Source organism: Leuresthes tenuis, unplaced genomic scaffold, assembly GCF_036924035.1.
Source record: "Leuresthes tenuis unplaced genomic scaffold, fLeuTen1.0.hap1 SCAF_17, whole genome shotgun sequence".
In the NCBI taxonomy this organism is placed as follows: Eukaryota; Metazoa; Chordata; class Actinopteri; order Atheriniformes; family Atherinopsidae; genus Leuresthes; species Leuresthes tenuis.
In genome coordinates, this window is record NW_027325371.1 from 16,399,732 (window position 1) to 16,418,848 (window position 19,117).

At 41.2% G+C, this 19,117-nt stretch overlaps 1 protein-coding gene across 2 annotated transcripts; it reads right to left on the reverse strand.

The window, feature by feature from the left end:
• Positions 1-7,999: 7,999 nt before the first annotated feature.
• LOC140273007 (SEC14-like protein 1) lies at positions 8,000-18,709 on the reverse strand. 2 transcript variants are annotated; one of them, XM_072368528.1, is made up of 16 exons: positions 18,536-18,709; positions 18,109-18,190; positions 15,661-15,810; positions 15,210-15,341; positions 14,672-14,800; positions 14,335-14,554; positions 13,899-14,008; positions 12,963-13,152; positions 12,516-12,604; positions 12,364-12,434; positions 12,097-12,268; positions 11,322-11,456; positions 9,608-9,742; positions 9,179-9,430; positions 8,859-9,037; positions 8,000-8,625 (listed from the first exon to the last, which is right to left on the reverse strand). In XM_072368528.1, the coding sequence occupies exons 2-16, from the start codon at positions 18,169-18,171 to the stop codon at positions 8,520-8,522; spliced, it is 2,133 nt and encodes a 710-aa protein (XP_072224629.1). In that variant the 5' UTR covers positions 18,172-18,190; positions 18,536-18,709; the 3' UTR covers positions 8,000-8,519. The 2 variants fall into 2 exon arrangements, with proteins under 2 accessions (XP_072224629.1, XP_072224630.1); XM_072368529.1 differs by lacking the exon at positions 18,536-18,709 and adding an exon at positions 18,498-18,519.
• Between the last annotated feature and the right edge of the window lie 408 nt (positions 18,710-19,117).

Genomic DNA, 19,117 nt, shown 5'->3' on the forward strand with positions numbered 1-19,117 from the left:
AGAGGGTAAGTACATGTTTAGGAAGGGTAAACTGTACATCTTTTAAAGGAAGACTTTATGTTGAGAATCTTAATAATAGCACATTAGTACAGCTTTAACAGTAAGTGAAATAGGTGATGGAAAAGTGCTGAATTCAGGACATAAAGAGGAAGCAGACAAAAATAAAATAATCAACAGCCCTTGGACCAGATGAACAAGGTGAAGGATGCTTGGAAAATGATAAAACCAGCCCATAAAGTTCTCTACGAAAGTCTCCAGGACAGACTTGCCGAGACGGGAGAAAAAACAAAGCACTTCAAAAGAAAGAGGAGCTTCCATATTGTGCTCTCTGGAATGCCAGCAAAGACCTTTCTAAGCTCTCTGAGAACTGAAGACCTACCTAAGAAACTTTTACCCCCTCCCTTTGACTTCCTCTTAACCCCTATTTCCAAGTCTATCCTCTTTACCTCATCCATTTAGCCCATTCCTCCCAAACATTTGTTTAAACTGTCATTATTCAGTTAAATATATATATATATATATATATATATATATATAAAGAATTATTTATGAATAACATTAATGGGGAATTAACAGTATTCAGTTAAAATTTTATTCATTTATATACAAGCACTCCAATAGAGTCATACCATTCCATTCTGAAATTTAAGACCTTGAAGCAAAGTAAAGTATAGTTCAGTCACAAAGAAAATAAACTGAATCTTAATCAATGAAAATTACTGTTAAAGCCTTTTTTTGTTATTCATTTGGTTTTTCCAAACAGCCAAAAACTTCAGATGATTAAATACAATTTTAATTTCATATTACTGAATAAAAGATATAAGCATTGGAGCCTTACGTTTGAGAAATGAAAACTGAAGGACAGCACTTGCGATTCAATTTTCGTTTTAGCGGCTTTTCTAAACAGGTCTACAGCCAACCACCTGGCAAAAAGCTATGCAGAGCGATCATGAGCAATACTACAGTTTGAATCGATAAAACAATAAACAAGAGACTTGTTTTATGCTGTTATTTCAAGGGAAAGACAGTTGAATTAATCAAATGAGAGAAAAAAAAAAGCAGAAGAGCAGAAGTCTGTTAAAAATCCAAGGATGTTAAAGTTGTGCAAGTGAGGCGCCAACCAAACATCCTGATCCCACTAGAGCAAAGTCACTCTCATACAAAGTTTGACTGGATGAAAAGGGACAGGCACACAAGATGGCAGCCAGCCCCATGAGATGCACAGCAGCTCTCCGAAAATCTACATCCTAATCCTCCCTTCATGCCCTCACCTTACTCCTCCATCCATTTTTTAAATCCCCATTTCTATTCTCCCACGGCCTTTTCTTTATTCAGTGCATGTTCACATCACTGGTGTGTAGGGGATTCCTGCCCGCCCCTCCACTCCCAACAAGGCAAACCTGTGTTCACTGTGGGATGGTAAAGCGTGGAATGTAAGAGGGGCAAAGATGGGCATCTTGAATGGCTGTCGTCCAGATAACATGTACAGACTTTCTACCCATGACATGACCTGAAATCATTCTGATGGGACATGGACAAACTGACATGAATAACATGTTCTTGATGAGTTTTGAAAAGGAAAGTTTGTTTTCCTCAAACACAGGTTACAAAAACTGTCTTTTTCACAACACAGATTGTGAGAACGTGAGAAAGGCGTACGTATAATTATTACCATTAACCATTGCTCAGTTTGACCTCTTACTGCTCCTGCATTTACAAACTGGCAGGGCCTGGAGGTGACAAATCCACACGGAGAGCATCCTTATCACTTGTGGTTTTCCTTTTATGCCAAAATACCAATCACAGATGCCGACTTTTATACTGTACACTCTGTAAGCTTGATGGTCTGTCTGCTCTTTAACCTAGAAAATGAAGCATACACACACACACACACACAATTTCAGCTTCCTAAATCCTAAGTGAGCCAGAATGTAACTGATGCAAAGACAAGCTACGCTCACTGATAATGGTGCTCCAGGAGCCATGCATGCTATGATCTCTAAATCTTTTAATGTTATGTACTGTAGATGATGAAATTCCTCCACATCGTTACTTCTGACAGACTCGGTCTCTCTGAGATGCACTTTTGTTACAGAGGTTGGCAGTCTGCACAGCTAAGGGTTTTAGAAAGAAACGGTAACTGTGGTGCACGGCCTAATCTAAGAATAAAACATCTGAAATACCAGCACTCACTGTAAGGAAGAAGTCCAGTCTGCTAGTGGACAAAGATCAAAGCAGGCCCTTTCGAACTATAAGCCATCATCGGTGTTTGGCTGAAACGCGTTTCCACATTTACCTTTGCCCATCATTATAATGAAATCACTTTATTACAGGGAGTGTTGGCATTTCCCATAGATCCAATCATGTTACTGACCTGTTGCCGAGTAACCAAGTTCAGCCTTTGCCACGGGACCTGATGCAAGGACAGGAAGATGCAGACGCAGGACTAAAAGGCAGGCGGTGGGCACTTGTTGGAACTACAGCTTTATTAAAACAAAACCAAAAACACTGCCAAGAAGACCAGAAAACACGGGAACCTAACAACAGCGTCTCAGCAGGATTAGACTTGATGTGTGACACAACCTCTAGGATCCTGAAGTGAAGAAAAGGAAACCTGGTGTATAAATACTGAGGGAGAAAATAACTGACAAGATGCAGGTGTGGCAATTTGTAAATTAAACCCTGGTGTGGAAAAAAAACAGGAAGTGCACGCTCTACAAAATAAAACAGGAAGCAAGGCAACCAAGGTGCAGGATGTAAATTGATGACAAAACTTGGAAAAAAATAACAGAAAACACAGTGAACCTAATGAAGCGAGAACAAAACAAAACTCACAGACGATGACAGTGTTTTGTTACACCTCAGCCAACTTTTTTGAAACGTGTTGATTGTTCTAAACTTTTGATGTGTTTTTGACTATTTTCTGCTTTAAAGCACACCAAGCAAGGACGTGTTTCAAGCTGTGTTCTGTTGCATTCACCCTGGAAAATATATCGTGTTGTTGAGGACAGCACATATTACTCTGAAATCTAAGAGAACTTTCCCACGTTCATGCTGCCATGACAGCAGCAAGCTTTGCAAAGACCACTGATACAAGTCCATACCATGACAGAGCCTGGCTTCTGGCTTCTGGCTTCTGGACTCTGGACTCTGAACTCGATGGTCCTTTTTGGTCCTTGGCCTGGAGCACAGAATGTCCATTTCTTCCCAAAAAGATCTTGAAAATTGACTGCCTGAATACATGTTTTCACTGTGTGATGGTCCATTCCAGATGCCTCTGAGCCCAGAGAAGACGACTTGACAGAGTAAACATAGGCTTAATTTAGCAAAGTGAGCTTTTAAGTCACAACTGTGCATGTAGATCTGTTTTGTCGTGCTCTTTTATACAGCATGCCCATGTCTTTTGCTTTTGGAATGTGTTGCAGGCCTGGAAAGTCCAAAATGGATTTTTATTAACAGTCTGGATGACCTTGATGTGACAAAACACGAACAATCTTTGGTTCATACTGTCTGCAATGAAATGAAAGTCATTTCATTTTTGTTTTTGTTTGTTAATTTGCTTTTCTCCACTTTCCACACTGTCACATACTTTGGTTGTAATTCGAGTTGTCTGGTCTTGTGCTAAATCAAGAATCAGGAAAAAAGGAAAAAATTTATTTCTGCTGTGGTGCACTAGTTGTTTTTCTTTCCTTCCCTTTCCTTGTTTGTTTTTTTTTCTTTTCTTGTGACACCCAACTCAGATTCAGAGTAACGTTTGTCAGAGGAAAGTTTATTTTTGTGCCTGTGCCAGAGAAAGTATGTATCTTGCAGGTGATTTCTAATGCTGTAGCCGCAGTAGACAGTACAACTTTTCAGCAAACCATTTTTTTTTCTTTTCCTCATGAAAACCACTTGTGAGGTTTATAGTTAAAGTAAGTATGTACTGGGTCATGCTATACAAAATTGGGTCTTTGTGTAACTCAACTGCCAGTAAATCTACTTACTTTTGTGTCCACATCTGTAAATGAATAGATAAGAAAAATATGTTTCAACAAAGTGAGAGAAAATTGCATTCCATTACACAAATCAATGATTTATGTTTTGTGACAGCTTTACGATTGAGTTGAATTTGCAGGAACAAAAAGTCAAACTCATTGTTGCGACTATTCTATAACTTCCCAACTGACAGAGATGTCTCTTGGTGTCTGGTTTTCATCCGGTATTGATGCACTTTAGAAGGCATTTTACATTGATCAAACTTCTTTTCAAGCAGTCAGTTTTGTGATATTACCAGTGACACAGTACAAGTTGGCTAAGCTTGTTATTCTGTCCAAACAAGCAAGCGAGCGGACAAATGAATGTGTTCTCACTGTAACATTTAAGCGGGGCAGACCCACAGTGACCTGCACAGTTCAGTGCCCTTTTGGAGTGAGAGCAATGGAAATGTCAACTATGGAAGTCAGTGAGCCAAGAAAATACCAAAGAAATAAAACTGGCTCTGATGTTCGGAAACTGATGAAAACAACGGATGACTTAAGCAGCACCCCCGACAGTCCATCGCGCAGGAGGCCAGAACACGGAATCTGCCTTAAATTAAAGCAAGATTGATGGTACCTCTTGTTGCAGAAAAGAAAATCAATGTGGGAAGATATGAGAAATGGTATGAGGCATCAGAGATAAATAGACGTGACTGTATCTATTTGTTTGTGGACATATTAATCAGGCTTCGTAGTACATCAAGTCAGGAAATGAATTCTCACGTAGCCGATGTGAGATTAGTGTAACAGACAGGACCTCCATTCAGGAGGAGGAGGAGGAGGAGGAGGAAGACGCGTTTAGTGTTTTTCAGGTTGCACACATCACACCGCCGCTACACAGCCATTCTAGATGCACTCTTGTTCTGAGACAATGTTGGACAAAATTTCTCCTCCAGTGCATCAAGCCTCCAAAAATAATTTAGTGCACTAATCCAGAGCTCTCCTTTTCAATTAGTGGGAAGGTCAAGATTGTCAGAAGGAAGCAAATGAACCACAGCTTAAGTTTTAATGAGGCTGTACACTACAGGGAGACTCTACAAGCGTTTGTTTGAGGGGATTTACTTTTACATGATCAAATCCAATTAGAAAGACCCCATTTGCCCCAGTGCCATTTGATGGATGGAAAGAATTGGAAGACGGCAGGTAGCTTACAAGTGATGTTCAGCTTGAACTTGGTACTGTGTCGTGCTTTGGGTCATTCTTGGCTTCCATTTAAGTGTCAGATTCATCAGCTCTTTCAGAAAGAGTACGGGGTAGTGATGCATGAATCTTTGTTGTCAGAAGCACAGCCTCCCTAACTTAAAATGTACTTACTCTTCTATTCATAAATATAAAACACTAACAACCAACCCTGTGTTATCTATCTGTCATATCATTATCATGTTTATATTCCCAGTGAGGGCTGAGATGTTCGTATCTGCAACAAGCCTGAGACTATTTCAGTACAGTCGTGTTTCTGCCTGCTGCTCACCAAAGACTTAAGAGATCTAGCCTTCTCAGTTGCAGTATTATTTGATACTGATGGTAATTTGCTCCCCGATGCACTCACTCAGCCATTGTGGTGGGAAAGTTCACTCGCTCCGCAGCTTATCTGGAATGTTAAAGCAGGATTCAAGCGAGGTATTGCAGATAGGATCTCGAGGTTTCTTTTTTCAGAGACATAGTCCAGGTAATCTTGTTTTTTTATCAAATCTGTGATGGTGAGCAGTGCAACCAGGCTGTAACAGCAAAGAGGTGTTGAAGTGCAAGCCGGGGGAATTCTCTCCTGAGATATTTCTACATGAGCAACTGTTTCTAAACGGTTGTACAAACTCTGAGGGAGGAGAGACACTGCATCACTTGTTATACACAGGTTTAAGGCATGTGTAACAAGTAGCAGATTTTAGTGACTGGGATACATCTCCCATGAAATGGTTATTCACAATCTCAGTTTCAAAAAAGTTGAGTGTGTTAGATGAAAATGGAAACAGAACGCAACTGTTTGTCAATCTCATTGAACAAATATACTCATAACAGAACATAAGAAAACACATAAAATGTTTGAAATGTAATTTATTTAATGAAAAATCTTGAATTTGATGGCACCAGTAGGTTTAAAAAATGTTGGAAGGGGGGCAAAAAAAGTCAAGAAAAGTGATTGGCACCAGAATGAAACATTTGGAGGGACGTGTTGCAGCTAATTAGAATGACTGGCAACAGGTCAGTAACATGATAGTAACACTCTGAAGAGTCTCTTAGAAGTAAAGAAAGGTCGAAGTTCAACAGTCTGCAAAGAACTGTACTGTACCAATTGTGCTGCATACATTTTAAAGATTTTGAATATTCCACCATCATCAACACATCTTATCATCACCAAAATATTAGAGTCTGGAGAAATGTCAGCACAAGGGAAGCAGCCGGAAATCGATATTGAAGGCCCGTGATCTTTGGGTCCTCAGTGCATTAAAAACAGGCATGATTCTATCATGAGAATCACTGCATGAGCTGAGGAACATCTCATGAGGAAAATGAGAAACAAAAAAAACACAAAGAACACAAAGAACATGATCCAGAAAAAGTGACAGTTCTCTGAGCCAAAGCTCATTTAAAATGAACTGAGGCAAATCAATCTGACATTATTTTAGAAAGTAGTGTCCTTTAGACTAAAGAGGAAGACCACAGTAGACCACAGCAGCTCCAGCAACTCAGTCGTCAGTTCGCAGATGTTTACATGTTACAGATTGTTAAAAGAGGGGGTGCTGCACAGCGGTAAATATGGGCCTGCCCCATCATTTTCTAGATGTGTTGCTGCCTTCATATTCAAGATGAGCTTATATTTCTCATGAAATAGCTAAATGTCTTCCTCTCAATATCTAATATGTTTTGTATGTTCTGCTGTGAATCAAATGTTGCTTAATGAGATGCGCAAATCACTGAATTCTGTTTTTGCTGACATTTTACACAGCATCACGACTTTTCTTTGAATTGGGGATGTACATGAATTGCCTGTGGAATGCCACTGCTGAGATATTATCTGGTTTATTTCCCCGACATTCAGTCATCTGGCTTGAGGACAACGGATGAAAATGGTTTGTCTATTTGCCATTCAGCGTGTTAAGAACACTCACAATTAATCAGAAGACATCGAACACTTTTTGGCTTTGATTGACACGTCTCTAAAAGACTGACCTACTTGTGATTAAGTTGGTAAACACATCATCTCTCCCTCTTGGAGACAAACTGTAATAACTTCGCTTCTTGACTCGTGTCCATCACCGGATGAAATCTTGAATCATACGAGCGCTTGAGGGAAATACTGTAGGTCAGCTTGAATCTCTTCACAAGGTTGTGTCAAGTCAATCAAACTTGGTTACATGTGTGATAGGCCTCAGAAGAGCAATGAGCTATGAGCTATATGATGCTACTATTTGTGTGAACAATGCAGGTTGGAAGAGGTCATTAGCTTCTGGCAAAGTCGATGCAGCAGGAACTGAGGCTCGTAGTCAGTCAGGTCCTCTGAAAAACTCAGTCCACCTGATCTTAAATTGCACTGGTATGAGCAGAAATATGACACAAGTTTGCAAACAGACAAAGGAAAGACAAAAAAAAAAAAGCACAGAAAAATTCAATTAAGCTTTAGCTGGAAGCATCTGATAAGTTCATGGAAATTAAAGTTTTATGTAAATCAGTTGTCTGCCTGGTCCCGCGCCAGATCACAAGGGGCTGCGCTATCTTGCATTCAAATTAGCTGCCTCAGAAAACTCAGCAGCTATGCCTAACAAGTGAAGGAAAAAAAACAACAAAAAAAAACAACAACAAATACATAATTACATCAAATCCAGAATGGGTTGTATTTTTGAAAAATAATTTATTCTTAAAAACTCAACGACAATGAAAGAAAAAAAAAAGGAAAACAACTAGGATTATTTGCCATAGCTACTCAGCACTGATATTACAGCCAATATAGTCAAAACATCTGGTACAAAGATGCACACATCAATATGTAACACTGCAATAAATGTATTTATTTCAATAACTCTTCTGATATCCAAGAGACCAAATGAGGTGTGTGAGTTTAACCAAGAGCTGAGCACACTGCAGATCTGACACCAGTTCTAGCCACAGAGCACACTGACATCTTGTGGACAATCACAGCAGCACCACAAGAAAAAGCTACAGTGCAAATGAGTCTCTTTTTTAAATTCTTTTCACTCAACTAAAACTGCTGTTTGCGATGTATATCTTTCATTTTCTGTAATGCTTTAATACACAAAATACTTCAGTGATCATAGGTTCTATATTCTATGTATTAATGAAGACATTGTTCTCTAAAAACACCAGTGAAACTTCACAGATCCACTCGAAACATAATACTTACACTTGTCTCACCATCAATTGTTATACGTAGTTCAAAGTGTTTATTGGTGAGTCTAAAACTCTGTCTCTGAAGGCATAAGGCACACGAAGGACTGGTTGTTAGTGAGTTTCAGTCACTGTTGCCTTTGGACACCTGCTGGACTGATGCTACCTTGAAATAGTTGAGCTGGCATGCGATTGGCTAGAGGAGGTTGTAGCAGCACTGAGCTGTGAGAAACCGCTCTGGCAAGACTCCAGACTGGTCATGGATCCCCTAGAAATAATAATAAGAGGAGAAAACAAATGTTAATGCTCACATATGGTTAATTCCCATCTGTTGCCAAGCCTTTTAATCCCAGTGGAAAAACAGGATGATGAGCAACAGAAAAAGTTCCTGTTTGTCATTGAAACACAAAGAAAACCAGTCACAGTATATATATTCTCAGCATCCACACAAGAGAAGTAAACGACACAAGGTGTAGAGCTGAGCAGAATAAATAAAGCTACCTGAAGTCGTGCGAGGCCAGCACCTCGGTGTAGTACATGATCTTGCACTTGTGGGAGGAAACCTGCAAGGAGGCCAGCACATCATCCACACGAGGCAGGCTGGAGGCGGCGCAGGCTGCAGAGCTGTGGAAGCGCCACTGGAGGATGTAGAAGCCAGGCCAGCGTGTTATGTGGGAGCCCTGTTCAAAAAAAATAAATAAATTAATAAAAAATAGAGGGGAAATCGGCATGTTGAAGCTCTTTGATGCAAAAAACAGGGGCAAAAAAGGGTCCGTTACAGCCGAAAGAAGTCATCTAATGTTCAGCATTCCTGCTCTCACCTGTACACTCTCTCCTTCCCTGCAGGGGAGGGCTTTCTCCACCATGCTGTAGTCCTGGCCCAGCACCCAGCTCTTATCTATCAGCTGGGCATTAAAAGCTCCGAGGGAGGTGATGCCATGAGCTGCCAGGGTGTCTTTCTTTTGAGGCTGCGGTGCTCTTTTAGAGTGGTAAATGTTGAAGATCACGTCTCCCTTAGACACATCAAAGTCCCAGGTGATGACGGAGGACGCTTCTGTGATCTCAATCAGCATCTGGACGAGGATGCGAGGAGATCAGAAACACAAGAGAACAGACCGCACTCACGCAAGCATGCAATGCAAGTTATTTTTCAGTTGGTGGCAGCCTTGCTCAGAGCATAAGATTTAACTTCTCACACTTGAATAAAAGACTGAAGCTAGCCTAACACATGGTCAGAGCTGAGAATGCACCTCATAGGGAGCTCCTTTGAAGATGTTGGCACTCTTATAGATGGAGTCAGTCAACAGGCAGTGTTCTTCACTCTCCAGCTCCTCTGCAGTCCTGTACAGAGATTTGGGGACCATCCCCCCCTCGGGGATGTCACACTGGAGGGGGAAGAAGATAAAACAAAAAGAAGACGCATCACTAGAATATAAGGATATGATACTATATGAAGATGTGGCTTGTTTGACAGACAGAAAATGTTCAGTGTCTCTTTGTCAGTAGTTAGGTCCTTTGTTGAGTTATTGAGAAATAATTCAGTGGAAACTTTCAGACAGCTACCCCATGCTCATAAGCCTGATGTGACGTCCATGTTGCAAACAAGTAAAGATTTCAGTGAGTGACAACTCAGTCAAGCTTTTCAGCTTTTCAGCTTTTCAGAAAACTTTGCATTTTGTCCAACCTGTTATTTCATCGTGTGCAATGTCTGACTCAACTGAGGCGAGCCATCTGCTGTCCGAGCAGCGAACACATCCCGTTCCTACCCAATAAGACTCTCCAGACAAAAGCCTCCCATCCATCATTCCTTCACCACAAAACAACACATGGTGAAGAGCTCAACTAGCCTGAGTGAATTCACGCAGTCTGCCGACTGCGTTTCTGACAACCCTGTCAGAAGGCCGTCTCGCTGTTAAATACAGTGACACACGCAAATCATTCCAAACACTCCATTTAAGACCACGAGCTCAAACCCATATTTTCATTATGAATGAAAATAGTTTTAAAAGGGAAACTAAGTTCTGGGAAAGATCAATGCTAAACAATTAAAAAAAAAAAACAGCTCAAAACAAACCAGATTAATTGGCAATGGGTTTTGATACATGACTGGGTGTAAAAAGAGCAAATCAGAAAGGCTCAAACTGAGACACAGCGTGTCATAGCACCGGTAGGAAGCGTCACACCATGGCACACCTGATGACACAGCAAACGTGGGAACGTTCCCCATCGTAGTTGTCCTTTTTTTTAAAAAATCAATACCTTTAAAAATGCACGGTTTGATCGGCCATAATATTTCTAAAAAGCAGCAGAAAGAAGGCCACCACATGCCTGCCGTTTTTAATATTCCTTCATCTTATACCTTAGCAGCAGTGGTACAGTGCAGGTACCAAATTATGTCAGCAGGTGGCACAGTTGTACTATTTTGTAAGATTTCATGTGCACTAAGAGCATGGAACACAATTACTCTTACTATAGTAGAAGTAATTGTATTGCACAATAAAACCTTTGCCACAGAAATGCACTCAGCCACATTAAGCTTAAACTTTAACTTGTTTCGCTTTAACTTGGTTTCTCACTAGAAGAGCAATCACCAGGCAATTTGTTTCTGTGATGAGGGGATTATTATTATTGAGGTTATTTCACAACCTCAACAATTTATCTGTCCTCATCCATTTTAACAAAGTTGCAAATGCTGTCATAAAAGCAAAGAGGATGAACTACTAACAGGCCGCCGGATGTAGGCTGCTTGCATGTAACAAGTAGACATAACGGCTGCGACTTTCCAACTTGTTATCAGAGTCCAGTTCAAAAGTCAATATCCGAGGGGTGAAATTAGTTCACAGGGCTTGGTCATCTGTGAAGTCTGGCTCTGCAGGAAGAACTAACCTGTTCACACTAAACGCATGCTAATGTTATTCACCTTCTGCAATGGGAATAATATTCCAGCGAGCAAATGAACCTCACCATGGATTCCCCTCGAAGAAAATCGGGGATGATCTCCCTGTCGATATAGTCTACTAAGCCTCCTGGACCCTGGTAGTCGTTTCCAGCGTAAACAAGGAATTTTTTACGAGTGTTCTCGTCGATCAGGGGACTGACCTGGAAAAAAAATACAGCAGTCATCAGAGAAAATGCAAAATGCAAAAAAAAAGGAGCAGGGTCACTTATATCAACTGTAAAAATCTAACCGCTTTCAATTAATCATTCATGCATGTAGAATAAAGCGGGCGGCTGGTTGATGGTGTAACTTAGCCCCCTGTCTGCATTTACTCACATTCTCTATATCCAACTGTAATTTTGTTCTGTTCACCAATAATTGGTCATCTTTCACATCTCCAGGATCCAACTGTTAGAGCCCAGAATAACATTGACCCATCTTATGCATCATCTGTGTACTACTTTCAGTTTTTCTATCATTGTTATGGTTGACTATCATGCATCTGTGTACATAAATTACCGCTCATCTGTATTTCTTTGTTTAACGCTGTTATTATTCTGCTCTACTCCTCCATTGCTCTGACAATAATGTCTCCCATGGGGATCATTCTCAGCACATCACACAGCTGTAATTATCTCTTTTTGTCAACATCTGATTGCTTTTCCTCCCCGTTTGTCGCTGGCTCATGTCTGTAATCTCTATCTGGACTGTCTGAACTCACATTTATCATGTATTATTCTACTATCAAGCGAATAATCGAAATCACATCAATGGTGGCACGTCAAACGCATTTGTTCTTACCAAGGTCCACAAAACTGGAAAAACCCTGGGTGCACGCACTATAAGTAGGCGACCCAGAGTCTCAGGGTAATTGGCCTCAACCACCTCGATTATTCTCAACAGAGCCTTAACTCCTGGTCTCCACAGGTGACGCATGTTTAGACCCTCCAGATCCACCAGGCACGTCCAACAGCTGACCAACAAATACGAATACACATCACATTACAGTATGCTGCAAGAGGGTAGATGCATACCCCTAAAGATCAACATCAATTCATATTCAAGAACCTTATGGGACGACCAAAAACTCGGGTGTTCTCTTCACAACGCCTCAGTCCCTCCTCGATGATGGTCAGAACCTGTGTCACAGTCACAGAGCGGTCGCGTTAATGCTACGAATGTATGCCAACAGATACAGCTTGTCCATGTGCTCGTGTCACCTGTCTCAGTAGCACCTCCTCTCCCAAAGCTCGCACCAAGCCCTTTGTGTCCATTTGACCCAGACGCAGGACGTATAGCGGGCGGCCATCTGAACAACACATTACACTCTGATGAGGACCAATCAAAGAGAAATTCACTCTGCACACCAAAACAAAACAAGCTGTGAAAATTAGCAATGGTAATGTTTATCGGAGTCTTTGCACGTATTTACCCTTTCAAAAGGTATTCATTTAGCAGGCAGGTATTCAAAGTGTTCGCTCTTAGCTATGATCTGTTAGGGCAAGGGCTTGTGTTCAAACAGGGAGTTATGATAGCTGGTGCTCCGGCCTCTCAGTCGATAATTAACTGGCCGACACGACATAGATACACAAAAATCAAACCTTCTGCCTTATTAAACTTATTGGTGCTTGCTTATGTTCAGTGCACCGTGAAGGACTGGCCAGTACCTCTGTCATGGTGGTGCCATCCTCCAGTGAAATAATCCTGAAGCAGCTGCGGGCTGTCCCATGAGTCCAACAGAAAATCCACCTGGTGCTGCTTCCTCCAGGTAAGCGACTGGCACAAAAACTCCCTGCTCTTGTCGATGTTGAAATCTCTGGCCCTGAGGAAGCGCAGCACATGCTGATCCTTTGGGATCTGTACACAAAGAGCCAGATTCAGTGTTCTGCTCAGTTCCAGTTCCAGATAAATGCAAATAAATGCCTTTATCAACACCAGTTAATGTGGTCCACAGTACTACATGCACATAATATACAGTTAAAGTTAGAACTAACAGATTTTTATTTGTTTCACCAACAGATACGGTCTATTCTTGCTGGAAATGGTGCGACCCTTCCAACAAGACCACGATCCAAAACATACAGTCACACAGGTCAAGCCTGAATCCACGCCTGAATACCATCCGTTATGCGAGGAAACTAAAGTCAGCATTGATGACAAGGAATTTTACCAGCCTGGTTAGGAACAGTTGGCAATCTCAGAGGAGAAAAGCCAAAATCATGCTTGAAATTGAAAGAGATTTCAGTAATGACAAAACAAGCTCTTGTCATTAATAATTTAGAATTGAATCAGCAGCTAGCTTTAGAAAATAAAAAAAGAACAAGAGGAAGGAGAAGAAAATGTCAAAGGCTGTTAGAGCTTTTTAATTAACATTCTAAATTCTGACTAATATTTGCTACTTGTTAAGCCTAATTGTCAAATGAAAGTTGACTATGAATCAAAATCCGACTTGGGTATGTACAAGTTCATGCTAAAATGTTGTCTGAATTTGAATAAAGTGTGGAAGAAAGAGCCGAGTAGAAGGGAAGGTTGTGTGAGGCTCTTGGAAATGAGTGTGCCCTGCTCATAAATGCCCAAACTGCATTTATCTGTGTATGTGTCACCTTGCCCTTGTGTGTTTCCTGTAGCCACTGTCGTAGTCGAATAAGACAGCTCTCCTGCAGAGGCGTTAAATCACCTAGGTAACGTCTGATGTAGTCAGCATCCAACTTGTCTACAGGCCAAAACACATTTACAGTGTAAAGTTAGCACATACTGCATGCATCAGATAGAGATGTCTAATACTCTGTATTATGCGATTTCAATTCAAACATGAGTGAAAATGATTAAGTGGGCAGTGAGATGATTTAGAAGTAAAGTAAAGCCTTTAGCTGGCATCAGAGATACTTTGCCTTAAAATGTTGGTTCCGTTTGTTTCAAATCTTATTTTGATTTGAGTTGAGCTCTAAAACTAACTCAATCACCTCACAAAGACACACCGAATTTTGGTCTTTTTCATTTTTTAACCATTTCTACGTTCTGCGTGTTAGCTTCACCGACCGTCGGGTGAACCGGCCACGAGCTCCGTGGGACAGCCCGGTTCTCTACCAGGCGGCCCGTCATTGCCGCTGCTCACTGGGATGGCTCTGGCAGTAGAGGGGGGTGGCAGCCAGGGCCTTCCAGCCACACTGCTGGATTCAACGGGGGGAGTCCAACGTGGTATGTAAGTTATTCCTTCTTCCTCCAGCTCTCTGAGGTAGTACTCAATTATTTCTTTACCCTATTAGCATTTGGAAGACACAAGACTTTTAGACCATTTTTTCCCCTGGGTATATAGTATTAGCAAAGGAATATTGTAAAAACGTTTGATCATAGACATGGACAAATATATACCTACCTTATTAATATTACTAGCATACTGTTTCATCGCTAGCTTCTCTGCTGTGCTCTCAAAACCAAAAAAGGACTTAATGTCCAGACTGGCCGATTGTTCAAAGCACGTCCAGTCCTGATTCTCCGGATGAACCTGAAGAGGAAGACAAAGAAATAAATAAAAAAAGCTTTAACTTAGCACGTACAGGGAGTCCGTTTTAAGTCACTTGTATGCCACCGAAAAAAAGTATGACAAACACGAAAGCTCAACTATATTTGGAAACATTAATACTGGATCCATTTTTTAGATTTTTCATTTTCATTCATTTAGGTGGAGGTTGAGTCAAATGCTTTTCATTAGGCTTGGTAATATTGGAGCCTGGAGAACACCATGGAATGATCTTAAGATAAACAATTCAAGCATCACGCATTAGTGATGCCTTTAGGAGGGGCTCTGTGTCATCCACTGATCACGATACATTTTAAGAGTGATACACAAAAAAAATCAGCCTCGTGCCAGCTTCCTGAGCACAAGGACTACTATGTTTTACTCTGAGACTCACCGAGTAACTGCAGCACTCGAAGACAATGACTCTGTTGGAAAAAGTCTCATTGCGGACCTCGATATGGAGTGTCCTGTCTCTGCGGTTCAGGGTGTTCTTTTGGATGAAATACAGATAGTCCACCCCTGCAATCTGCATGCAGAGGAAACAAAAAAAAAAACAATGTTTGCTGGACTGTTTTAAGAGTAAACATACTAAGTGAACATTCTGGATGCCACAGCAGAGCTGCGCTGCATTCTAATGTTTTATCCACACACATTGATTAAAAGAATTCCTGCAATCAAATGCCACAAAATACCACCTGATTACCAACGCTCTTGACGCAGTTTTAATGAGCATTCTTATCTAAGTTGGTCAGAACAAACAATCCGATTATATCAACCGTCTTGATTATTTCACGGCACAACGAACTCTGGCCTTTGTTCTGTAGAAGCTCTAATCAGAAGTGTACCCGTTTGAGAAGTCGAGGGGCCTCGACATCGATCGTGCAGCGCCTTTTCGTTACAATCACAGAACCGTCTTCATTTGGAGTCTGGCTGATGATCTCACTGTCCACGAACACTGGGATCAACGAGCACTTTGGGAACCTCCTCACATAAGCCTGAAAGGAAGAAAAGTACATGAGAAAAGTCTTCCCCACTCCTCCGGGTTTCTTTTACAACGGTTGGCTTATTGCAGCGTGGGCTTTATGAGCCCTCTGTTTGGACAGCAAAGCTGCGTGGATGCACCATCACCATAAGGTCACGCTACATTTTTTGCTTACTAAATAGAGCAACAACATGTGATTTCTCCATCAGGTGAGGATGCATTAAAATTTTATGGCTTGTGCACAGCATCAACCTCCAGCTGTGCCAGCTTTTACAAGCAGTGATCCCCTTATGCTTTACAGCCCAAACCATACGGCCATCTGTCCCAATTTGCTCAGGGCTCACCTGTCAATATTGACCGAGTCAATGAACAGGCAGGATCAGCAGCAACAGCTGTGCGTCTTTGGAGCTTGCAAACTTTCTAATGATAAGCCACTAAAACTTAACCAAGAGCAGGGATGGAACTAAGCTTTTATGATGTGGATAGCTGCCTTTTGTGGTGTCTCAGTAATAACAAATGTTCGCCGTTTGGTGGAACATTACTGCCCGACATCCAGTGGAACGGTGAGATTTGGCATGCATAAATTAAGCCTAGTTGTCAACTAAGATTTTAAAGACTTGAACAGCGAGAGCGTGTTCTCTGACTTAGACTCGTCGCGCCGAATTCACATGGTCTTTCATCAATACACGCTCAAAAACACACGAGCCCCTACGGCACAGCGTAGGAGCACTCAATCAATGAGGTGAAATTAGTCCCAGAGGAAATGAACTAACTGAAAGGTTACCCCACCTAAAAAAGCAACGTTGGCACAGAAGCACTGTGCAATAAGACCAAAATGCACCACTGACTGCAGACAGACATGAATATCTAAAGATCTGTCCGGCCTCTGGGTTTGTAAATGTAAACATGCAATGTGGACAAAAAATGTAGAGGAAAGGTTTCAAATGTTTTAAGCTAAGCAGACCCAACGTTAAGACAGAAAACAGCAGCTTCTATGTTTCACTGAACAAATGTGGCTGTGTGTGGAGCATAAGCACTTTGTTTCCTCGGGTGTTATCGGTTAAATGCAATCCCACGAGTGTAAACCATTTACATGCACCTCTGTGAAGCTACATAACAGCCAGTCGAATGCATCTTTCTTTCATAGAGGCCTAAAAGGGTCATAAAGAGGTGACGCGAAAAGGAACAACCATGATGTCGATGGGTGCACATTCAGTACTACTTAGGACACTGATTAGGACTGTTACCTGTAGTATTAACTGCCAGTGGCAGGATTAGCCAGGGGCTAATGAGAAAGCTGGAAGATAAATGAAAGCAGCGGAGGTGGCAGACTGCTCATCGAATTCTCTCCTTTATGCTCTGGAGACCTGAATCATCTCATATGAGCTGTTATTAGTTTTCACAAAAGACTTATTTTTCAATGGCCTGCAGTGATGCAGTAAGGATTTTTAGAACTGTGCTCTTTCCCGGGGAAAGCATCAAAATGACCCCTGCGTGAATGCAAACCCCACAGTCTTTTTTTTTTTTTTTTTTACTTTGGCTGAGTGGTAAAGAAGCTGTAGCTGCAGAATAAAGTGACACTGCAGCAACCTATTCTTTGCTCCACTCTGAGGATATTAAGCCTTTGGCTTAATGTATAACTCAGAAGAACAAGAAACAACACCAAGACCGGAAGAGCATGAAATCAAACTTTATATCTTGGAGAACTACATTTATTTCTCTCTATTATTCTGTCTGTCCTATTGTGGTCTACAGTTTTTTTTGTTTTTTTTTTGCTCTTGTGTAACTTTAAAGGACACAATTAAATGTTGCAGGTAAAGAGAGTAACACGTGATAAGGGAATACTGCTGCTGCAGCAAAATTCAAATCTATTTTTAGTTACATAAAGAACTCTGCAGCCTTTCTTATCTTAGCCTTACATCACCTACAATTAGTCAGCTATGTATACAGCTATAAGAGCAATAGTCAACCCAGCAATTTTAGCTATGTTATGTAACCAATAGCTAATTACAATCACACAAAATGATCACTTTTGACCTCTCATAAAGCATCATATGGCAAGAAAACAGGATACCCAGAGGTTTGGTGGGCTACAGCGACTTCGAATGTGTACAAATACCGTTTGTATGGATATTCAGCATCCAAGTTTAACTTTCTCTGCAATGACCCGGCTAACCCACTAAAGCAATAACAGAAAAGAGGAGAAAGTAGCTCTATTCTGCAAGAAACACTGGGAAATTTAAGTTGCCACAACTTATATCCAACGCTGTGTGAGAGCTAAGATGGCTCTGGACATAACCACAACACTCACCGCCATTATCAACTCAAACGGGTACTTGTAGACCCGGACAGGGGACTGGTATTCCTGCACCATCGTTGAAGCTGAGAAAGCTCTGTTGAATTACACAGAAAAAAAAATAAATCACATGAAACAGCACAGAGTAATTGGTCAGAGGATGATAGCAGGCAGCGTGGACAGCTGTGCTCTGTGCCTGTCGCGAAAAAGTTAGCAAAAAGTGAGCTCTGGAAGGGTCAGTGAAAAGAGAAAGACCATCACATGACCATCATTTGGACGAAATCACAAGGCTGTGGTACAAACAGCGAGAACAGGAGGACATTTTTTAGCACCCACATTCAGATAATCGAAAAACAGAGAAAGGCGCAGGTCATTTGCTATAAGTTTGTTACTCTGACAATCACAGCAACAGTATCCACAGCAATGAAGAGAAAAACCTAACCTGACAAATGAAGAAGTTCAGGTTCAGACGGAAAATGCTGCCTCACTGAAGTCCTCCAGCTCGTAGTATATCCATGATTTCAGCTCGGCAAAGAAAGAGTAACTTCTCTAGAACATTGTGTCGACTTCAGTGGATCGAAAACACAACGTCAGCCGTTAGTCTTCCTGGGAACAGGCTGTTGACTCCGCCTCTTTTACACAAACAATATTCTAAATTACAATGTCCCCCCCCATATATCTATATAAATATATAAAGAGACACACATATATATCTATATAGAGATATACCATTTAGAATGCTATTCATTTATCTATTTATATGTATTTAGTGATTTTAGTGCTGGGGACGCAGCTGGTCGAAGCCTTCCCAGCATGCATTGTGACCCCATGTTTATGAGGCAATAGTCGTGTTTCAGTGTGTTCTAAGTGACTCAAAAGTGTTTTGTGTAGTACTCGACGTTGCGTTGTTTACGTGTATACGTGTTTTGTAAGATTACTGATACATTTGAAGGACCAAACGGTCACACCAGGAGTAGACGTGTTCATCCAGTTATCCTAATTCTGGTTTTCCAGTGGATATTTA